The following is a 10,322-nucleotide window of genomic DNA, read 5'->3' as shown; positions in this document are numbered from 1 at the left end:
CCATACCCCAACAAAAGTGCCTCAGTTTTATCCTGATTTAGATTTAATCTTGAACATTTTCCAAATTTAATAAACTGTATTGAAGAGCGGTATCATTGAGGTGGGCTTAATTGTACAGGTTATGTCGTCTGCATACATTACTAACTTAATAATTTTTTAAAGGTACCAATACCATTTATAGTTGGATTATTTCGAATACTGATTGCAAGTAATTCCACTACTGTTATAAACACACACCTTGGGAAAATAACCAGTTGACCTTCCATGATTCATCACGCAGGAAGAGATGCTACTGTGAAGCGTTTTACCCAATTTATAAAGGAGTTACCAAAATTAAATAGCTCCAATGTTTTTATCAGAAATTTGTGATAAACTTAATCAAAAGTATTTTTGAAGTCCAGTGATATTGACACGCCATGCGTATTTTGATGTCTAGTTAGCCACATTACATCAAAAAGTGTGTGAATTGCATCACCTATAATAAGTCTGTCCTTCACAAACGCACATTGGTCTGGGTGAATGATAGATGGCTCTTCTCGCTTTTCGGGAAATAAGAGTTTATGATTTTGAATGGATGAAAGAAAGTTGGCAATCGGTAAAAATGTATTTTTAATTTACCATTGGATTTCTTTTTCACATTTTAAAGGGCGGTGGTAGTCACGCTACGCATACGTCTTATACATGTGTGGGTCGCATACAAACAAAATAAAATTGACTGTTGCTCAGACCAACGAGTAAAAACTGAGACGTTACAAGCTTTAACTAGGTATTTCTTTAATGATTGGAATGTATCGTAAGCACTTAGTGCACGTTGCGCCCAGGTCAAAACTCGTACTCATAATTTACATTAGAAGAGCAAATTGAATTGTGGGAGGAATCAATGTGTATTAACCTTACAAATGGATAAAATTAATCATGCATTGTGATATCATGGCGATCGTACTCTGCCGAATCGTAGAAGAGCAAATTGGATTGTGGGAGGAATCGACGTTTATTATCAAAATGTCGCACATGCGCGGTGCGACGGTCGTATGGAAAGTATGGAAAATACAATTAATTAAGACAAAATGTATCAGTCATCTGTTTTCACATTAGCATGTTTTCTGATGTCCAATACATTTATTCACATTCGCTTAATTTTCTGACAAAACATAACGTAAAATTATTATTGAAATGTATTTACCACCTTTCATGGTTGTTAACATGTCACTATCGAAGTGTAATTTATGTAGTCTACGCATTCTACGCACGATCAGTCGATATCAACTCTGTATTATATAAATTTGATTACCGAATTCGAAAAAATCAAACAATGCTCAAAGGCTCTATTTTATGATTAGACAAGGAGTACAACAAGTGTAGTAGATGTGCTAGTAGTCTACATTTTATATACATTTTATATACGATTTATTTTTTTGAAAACCAAACCTGCGACATCAAAGTTTTTTACTTCTCGAAATCCCAAATTTCTGAGGTGTTTCACCAAATGTATATTACGAGTATCTAGTACGGTGTATGGTATAATACCTTCATTCAATGACATCATGCACATACTAGCAAACATTTTTTCAGGTACACCGGACCCTCGGTATCTACGCTCACAGAATACATATCCCAAGTCACCACATTCTTTAAATATTCCCCATGCAATGGGTGACCCATTTGATTCAAATACAGCATGGAATTTATGATACTTTAAAGTCTCTGAAAGAATTGTTGGAGGTACATCATTGTTGCGCCACCATCGTTCTTCTATCAGGGGGATGTGTTCATTTCTAAGACATCCAAATTGGAATCCATCTGGAAGTGGTTTATCCGCGATGTTTGCACACAGTTCATTCTTTTCCAAAAGATAAAATTGCCAAGCTTGGTGGTAAATCAGTTGAAATCCATTTGCAGTGGCAGCATCCTGAATCATTTGGAAATTAGACATTGGTATCGAGTCAAACGGAATCTGTTCTTTGTCCCAGTCAATCACTCCAGCTGCATTCAAAACTGCTTCTAGTTTGTTGTTATTGGTGGAGAACATGAAATAGGATCTATCAAACGGTGCCTCGTGATAGTTGTTTGCTGCTCCGACTACAGTTGTTGGGTTACAAATATCATCTGTGTAGATATCCATACAAGGCCATACGTTTTTGGTTAATATGCTGTTTTTAATCATCCAGAACACAGGATTACAATATGGCCTCCACTTGTGCAATGACTCTATCAGAATAGGTAATTTGTTCATACCGACGACTAACGCCATAATTCAGATATAAAGGATCTGTAAAAAAAGTGTTTTAAAACTTTATTTCATTCTTAGCCCTTTCATACAATTGCCCACCGATTCAATAGAGGAAAGTGTTCATTAAGTTTTCCTAACCCATAATTCATATTCTCACACTGCTATCTAACAGATTATTATCTGGAGAGACAGACATAAGGAATGGGCGTTATGGTTAGAGTTCACGTTAGGGAGGGGTGCTAAATAAATCCCTTTTTAAGAGGTATGTGTACATTGAATGTGTATTAGTACAATGTTTCGACCGTATAGGTCTTTATTATTAAATGATCTACAATGACATTGACGAAAAATGTTTTGTTGCCAATTATACAACAGTTCTTCACCCTACTTTATAGTATAACATCGTATAGAAAGAACACGTTGCCATGTCGAGAGATAAATAAAATTCGACTTTATTAATCCTTACTTACAACACCGTCAAACAACAACAACATTTTGTAAGGAGGTTTTAGCACATGTTAATTCATTTATTAATTTAAATATGTTCATATTATAAAGTTGCATATTATTCCTCAAAAGTGGACTGCATTGGAATTTCGTTTAATAAAGTTGAATTAACTATTAATATAATTGCGATATAAACTCGAATAAAACGCGTTCCTATATAGGGTTGCGTTTCATTTGAGTTTAATTAAACTCAATTACAATACAATTCAATGTAGAATTGCGTTTTTATTAAGTTTAATTAAATAATAGTTGAATATCCATTAACATAGAAATGTTTGCGACGCTAAGGGGTGTTAAAGGGGTAGGTATGGTGCAATTATTGCAATTATGTTACTACGCACATATAATATACACAGTTCTGCTGAACTAACACACGATTAGAGTTGATGTACGTTTACTATATTATGGCTTTTGTTAAACTTACAACGGCTTTTAAGACTGGCTAATTCCACTGATCAGTTACAGCACATAATAAAACAACATATAGATAAAAACACTAGAAGCCATACTAAATTAAGAAAACATTACAAACGAAACTGTTTTACTGTATATTGTTGAAAGCAGTAGTGATATCTACCAGTGTATGTTTCAATGGATTAGTATACAATCCTGACTGGCATAAACCTATTTAATCTATTCATTATAGGCCAAAGGTCAATGTTTTAAGGATGCGTTTTTCTGTCTGTAATAATCACATTTAGGTTATAAATTATATACATATAGATAAAAACACTAGAAGCCATACTAAATTAAGAAAACATTACAAACGAAACTGTTTTACTGTAAATTAGGAGATGTATATGGATTAGTATATTATCCAGAGCGGCATAAACATATGTCTATTTTTACATTTTCTAGTTATTTAGTCTCTTCATTTTAAGCCGAACCTCAGCATTTTAATCTGCAATCATCACATTTATGTTATAAATTATATGCAATAGTTTATTTTTCAGCTGTAAGCATCGTACGTTTGTGTAACATGTGAAACACATTTAATTATGGTCATGATTGCATATAAAATTTACAAAGTGTTCTATGAGTTTTGTATTACATACATGCTGTTTAGAACCGAATTTTGTTGTCATGTGGAAAGTGAGGTTTCATTAAAGGCCTAATTTATTTGCTCGGGCAAATGTGTATTCGAGGTGTGAATTGCTAATGACAGACATGAGGACGGAGCGTTATGGTTTGAGTTGCTGTTAACCACTTGCACTGTCTGCGTTTACAGAAATTAGTATTGTATTTACAAAGTGGTAGCACAAATAACCATCAACGCGTATAAATGGCATCAACGTGTATAAATGGCTAATTAGACTTCGAAAGAGCACATACCTGAGCTATGTAGGACGTAAATACAAAATTAATAACGGAGCTAATATGAGACGTGTTATAAAACCTATATATGGCCACATTCTCATACTGCTTACTAACAGTACAATATATCCAAGGTACAGTTTAATCCTTCCTTTTGCCAAATCGCAGTGGAAAAATACAGTAACTGAGCATTGTAAATAGTACTTTTTTTGAATACATATTGTTTTACATGCATGCACTGGTATTCATAAAGAATTCTACATTCATTAAATACATCAACCAATATGTATTTTTCATGTCAAAACAATGAGATTTACGTGTACAGAAATAATTCAGCAAAGCTTATTTTAAAACACAACAGGAATGCAACAGACTGGCCAATTTTTAGACCATTTTCCATACAATTAATCGAAATAACTGAGAATGTATAACATACCTAACATAGGCGAATATTGTTCTAGAGCAGTCTTCCTTCAATGGTCTGGTAGGATGCGATTTGGAGAGTGGTTTGTGAATATTCTGACGCTGAATATTCCCTGTATTATTTTATGTACCCGTAGAAATAAGAAAATATCGAAATGGAAATGATAAACACAATGCCCGGATGTATCTTGATTGTTTGTTTTGAAAATGTTATTTCAAAATTTTATGTCAAACTGTTTTTTTAATTGTTTTGCAATATACCCTGTATAATGTGATGTTTCTATATGTCGTTGAAAATTATGCTGTTAAGAAATTATTTTTTTTTTATCTGTTTTTTTATTACTTTAAATAAATACATTTACAAAAAAAAGAAAGAAAAAAAAAATTACAAAAAAAAAAAGAAAAGTGGATGGCTTAAAAGAAGTGGAAGTGGGGGAACATTATTGATAAGCTGACAAATCTTGCTAATAAGTGAATTACTCGTAATTAAAATTATTCCATGTTTCATTAAATTTAGACATTGAACCATTATTGATAGCTATTTGTCGCTCTACAATGCGAGTGTTTAACATTATACTCTCCACGACTTCCACCTTTGGGACAGAACCTCTTTTCGATTCAGAATAGAGGTGCTGTTTACAGATTAAAATAAAAAGGTTGAGAAGATGACAATAAAAACTGCCATGTATTCCAAAACAAATATCCCTGTCAGACAATAAAATATCAACGTTTGTCCATTTTTTCCAGAGTTGCTGACATTTCCCCCAAAATCTTCTAGTAATAGTACATGTAATAAAAAGATGCTCAAGAGTTTCAATATCAGCGTTACAAAAAGTGCACAATGTACTATCAACTAATTTCCATAAGCACAAAGTGTTATTTGTGTAAATTGCCCTATGTAAAAATTTATAATGAAATGCCTGCAGCCTGGAATCAAATGTACAGAGAAATGGTAGTTTAAAAATGGGTTTCCAATCTTCGTCCGGAATTCGAATTTCAAGCCGTTTTTCCCATTTATATTGACAGCCCAAAGGAGGTACATTTTTCCTAACCAAATCCGAATACATTTTTTTGTGAGGTTTAGGTTTGTCTCTAACATTAAGGACAAAATAATTGTCAATTGAATTTAATTTCTTAGGATTCTCCTGCAACTCCTTTTTCCATGACCTGGGAATAGCTTTTAACACAGATTGAAATTCCAAAAAATTAACATTGCAGTCGTATTTACACTTGAAATTTTCATAACTTAAAAAATGACCATCATCTCCTAATAAATCATTTACATACCAAATATTCTTTTCCTGCCACAACCTCCTGTTGACATAATCATCTTTTATAGCAATATTTGAATTATGCCACAAAACCTGACTTTGATAATTAAATTTTTGATGATTTATACAAGAATGCCAAATGTCCATTATTTCCGACCAAAAGTTATTTTTAATTGAAGTAATATACTTTTTAATAAAATTTGCATCTGCTTCCCAAATCTTATAATGTCCAATTTTCCTAAAAATATTAAAATATAGTATTTTCCACGGGTGAGCACTTTTTTCTTGGGACTTTTTAATCCAAGTTAATTTTAACGCCTTGGAAAATAGTGTTAAATTAGGTAAATTTAAACCACCATATTCAACACCACGACTAAGAGTAGCCCTGGATATTTTAGCTCGCCTACCACTCCAAATAAATTGATTAATAATTGCATTAAGACGATTCATAAGTGCACTAGGAGGGGATGGCAAGGAGGAAAATAAATGGATTAGTTGTGAGATTGCAAGATTTTTAACAATTGTGACTTTACCCAAAAGAGATAGTGGTCTACAGCCCCATGAAGCAAACAAGGAAGAAATTTTTCTCAATTTATCTTCATAATTTAAGACCACCATGTTTTCTAAATTAAGGTCGAAGATCAGTCCCAATAATTCAAAATTATTTTCTAACCATATTAAATTAAATGTGGGGCATATTCTGTCACTGCATCCCTTTTTTGACCCAAACCAAACAGCCTTTGTCTTGCCTACATTCAATTTCAAGCCTGAAACTAAAGCAAAATTCTTCAGTACCTGGAAGACAGTACGTAGAGAGGATTCTGAACCATCTAATGTTAAAAATGTGTCATCTGCATACTGACTTAATAATAATGTTTTACTATCAATCTTTATTCCTTAATATCACGATTGTTTTTCAAAGCCTGGGCCAGAAATTCGACTGCAATAATAAAAATGTATGGAGACAAGGGGTCTCCTTGCCTAACACCCCGGGATACTTTAAACATTTCACTTGCATGTCCGTTATTTATAACACATGAGACAGAATCCTTGTAAAGACATTTAACCCAACTCCTCAAAGAAGCACCAAAATTAAATTTTAAGAGAACCTCATCAATGTAGCTCCATTCAATAGAGTCAAAAGCTTTTTCGAAATCCAACAATAACAACAGACCAGGAATTTTGTTAAGCTCAGTGTACTGCAACACGTCATACAAGTAACGAGTATTTTCACCAATGAACCTATCTTTAATATATCCAGTTTGAGAATCACTAATAATATCCGGAAGAATCGTTTTAAGTCTCTCGGCTATACAGCCTGAAGCCAGCTTGTAATCTGTATTCAATAATGAGATCGGACGCCAATTTTTTAGAATGGATTTGTCCTTATCTTTCTTAGGAATTAAAGTGATAACACCTTGTTTTTGTGTAATCGACATGTAACCAAGAGACAATGAATAATTAATAGACTTTACTAGGAAATAATGAATATCGTTCCAGAAAAACTTATAAAATTCACAAGGAAATCCATCACTACCTGGTGTCTTATTATTTTTTTCAAAACTGATAGAATTTCTGTATAAGTGATCTCACCATTGCACTGTTCTTTTTGAATTTCAGACAAACTGGGGGATAGGACTGAAAAACAATTATCAATCGGTACAGTAGGTTTCGAGGTATAAAGGTTTTCATAAAACAATTTTTCAGTGTACAAAATTTCCTTAGGGTCTGAAATTGACCGGTCATCATCCACTTTCAAATGTGTTATGGTTTTATCAATATAATTCCTTTTTTCTAAGTTTAGAAAAAAATTAGTATTACGCTCACCATGCTCAACCCATTGAACTTTCGACCTCATTATTGCACCCTGGGTTTTAATTTTCTGCATATTTTCCAGCTCTTGCTTCTTATTCTCTAATTTAATAACCAAATCATTTGAGTTTTGTATATTTAATTCTTGTTCCAAAGCGTTAATTTCATTCTAAATTTTTTGAAAATTGTTCACATTTTCTTTTTTCCTATAAGTACTGTAAGCAATCGTCGTACCCCGTACTTTAAGTTTTAACATTTCAAAAAATAGTTGGGGGTTAATAGAGAAATTTCAGTCATTGTCTGACACTACGGTGTCACCCTCCCCAATTTTGTATTGCTCAACAACCTCTTCGATTGACGTTTTAACCTTTTGTGTATAAACATTGTCATGCAATAGTGAAGTATTAAATTTCCAGAAACCTCTCCCTCTTTTTTGTAAGTAAAAATTACAAATAATTGTAGTCGTACTGTGATCCGAACGGTACCCGTACGAAATATCTGAATTTTTAACAAAAGAGGAAATGTCTGGGGAGACCAAGAAATAATCCAAACGACTTTGCTTTAGATGTTTTTTTTTGTGCCAAGTGAATCTTCTAGAATCTGGGTGGGTGACTCTCCAAATATCAATCAAATCAAAAGCTTTCTTTAGATTGTCAATTTCCAGGCTTGCTTTTGGGTTATTATAAGATACATACCCACTACAGTCCAAATTAAAATTGGGTGAGACATTCCAGTCCCCACAAATAATTATACTCAAATTCCCGAAGTCATCCAGGATATTCTGTATTTCTTGGTAAAAAGTTGGATTGTCCTCATTGGGGCCATAAATGGTACCCAATGTGAACCGTTGTGAATGAAAAGTTAAATCGAGAAATAGAAAATTACCACCAGCGTCGCCTCTACATTTATGTATCGTATATTCATCAACTTTGTTAAAAAAAATTCCCACACCTCGGGAATTACTTCGATACGCACTAAAAAAACACTTCTGCCCCCATTCCGATTCCCATATATCCTCGTCCCCGATTTTGCAGTGTATATCTTGCAAACAATAAATATTAAAATCTTTGTTTTTTAACCAACAGAAAACATCCCTTCGTTTTTCTGGAGTAGAGCACCCCTGAACGTTTAACGACAATACTTTCAAATCACTCATTATAATTTACATATGGTATTTTCCTATAACATAACCCCACACTAAAACTTAAAGCCATCCACTTACAAAAAAAACACAAAAACCACAAAGAAACAAAAAAGTAAAATCGAACAAAGTAAGAAAAGAAAGGGGAAAAACTCTCCCCTCCACCAAAAAGGCAGATGAAAATAAAAAACCAAGAACAAAAACGCACTGCTGGTTGAAAAAAGGCTCTAATTTAAATAAGAGCAGTATCAAGTTGTTTTGTTGTTGCTAGTCTCACTATGAAAACTTAATCTAATATAAACCTGCGACTAAAATGTTTGATTCGCCAAGTTCACGAGAAGTTTTACTCTGAAAAGTTTAAACAGATTTTAGAACGCATTGCGAATCTTTTTCTTTTCTTTTGCAGCCAAAGCTGCTTTCCAAACTAAAGCATTTTAAATAGCGTAATTTACGTTTTGCAGTATTAATATTTCCCCTGATTTTTAAAGCATAGAACAATGACATACAATTAACTGTATCACGTGATTCCGTGTAATATTACACCCAGCAGCTATGCTATTTTGTTGCACAAATATGGCATAATACGTATGCAATAAAACAGAAAAGGCGTGTAACTAAAAAGTAACATAAAGTCGGTTAAATAATATATGTATATGTATACTTAATATTACTCAATGAGAAAAAGGATATTAATCTCAATCTTCCAACTACCAGTTGTACCCGATCAACCTTTATCAAGTTCACAAAGCATGTTGGTCAACTGCTGAACTCCATTGTTGTCACCTGCATGAATAAGTGCTGAAAAGAACAGCGTACAGCTTGATATGAAATACGCAAATAGTTTTCTCGCTACACAGATAAAGTTATGAAATGTTTTATTCTTTAAATATTTTTAGTTGTCCATCTTCCCGGTACTTTATTATTGCTGGATAGGCGATAAACGGTCGCGAATCTGGTTTTTCACTTTTCAATTTCCGTAGCATCGGCAACACATTTTTGCGAGCGGCCCGAGTAGCAGCACAGAAATCTTCTGATATAAACACACTATTTCCTTTATACGGCTTATTTGACAAACACTTTGCCGCATTACGGCGTACATTCTCCTTAGACTGGAAACGTAGAAATGACACATAAATGGGACGAACTCTATCTCTCCTAGTCGTAAAAGTCGGAGTCCTGTGAGCCCGTTCAATCTGTATGCTCCCGTCTAGCTTCATGTGATTCTTAATAAAATCTTGAATGAATTCTACACAATTTGGTCCTTCTGCCATTTCAGGAATATTGTAGAAGATTAAGTTATTGCGGCGCAGCCTATCATCTAAATCATCTTGACGGGTTCTCAATTTACTACCTTCACTTTTACTAACCTTGTCCATTTTCAAGTCGTTAATCTCAGCATGTGCGTGTTCTAGAGACTTCGTCAAGTCCACCTGTTCTCCACGTAAATTGACTAGTTCACTCTCTATTTCTTCTAATTTCAAGAATTTATCCTCAATTTTATCCAGTCTACATAATATTAAATCCAATTTTTCGGAATCTGTCAGTTTCGGTCTCTCCATACAGCTAGTAGTATGCATGGCAATTTCTTCGTCACTTTCTACACGACGTGCCTTGCGGGGTGCTC

At 33.7% G+C, this 10,322-nt stretch overlaps 1 protein-coding gene across 1 annotated transcript; it reads right to left on the bottom strand.

Moving 5' to 3' along the window:
• Positions 1–749: 749 nt before the first annotated feature.
• Positions 750–4,600, bottom strand: LOC146733771 (uncharacterized). Its single transcript, XM_085491582.1, has 2 exons — positions 4,488–4,600; positions 750–2,269 (listed from the first exon to the last, which is right to left on the bottom strand). Exon 2 carries the CDS (start codon positions 2,249–2,251, stop codon positions 1,397–1,399), a length of 855 nt encoding a protein of 284 aa, XP_085347708.1. The 5' UTR covers positions 2,252–2,269; positions 4,488–4,600; the 3' UTR covers positions 750–1,396.
• Between the last annotated feature and the right edge of the window lie 5,722 nt (positions 4,601–10,322).

This window comes from Saccoglossus kowalevskii, chromosome 16 (genome assembly GCF_978046115.1).
Source record: "Saccoglossus kowalevskii chromosome 16, keSacKowa6.1, whole genome shotgun sequence".
Classification (NCBI taxonomy): domain Eukaryota; kingdom Metazoa; phylum Hemichordata; class Enteropneusta; family Harrimaniidae; genus Saccoglossus; species Saccoglossus kowalevskii.
This window is presented reverse-complemented; position numbering and strand designations above follow the sequence as displayed.

Coding starts and splice junctions, on each gene's coding strand:
- LOC146733771 (XM_085491582.1), bottom strand. CDS start 2,251: ATGGCGTTAGTCGTCGGTATGAACAAATTACCTATTCTGATAGAGTCA.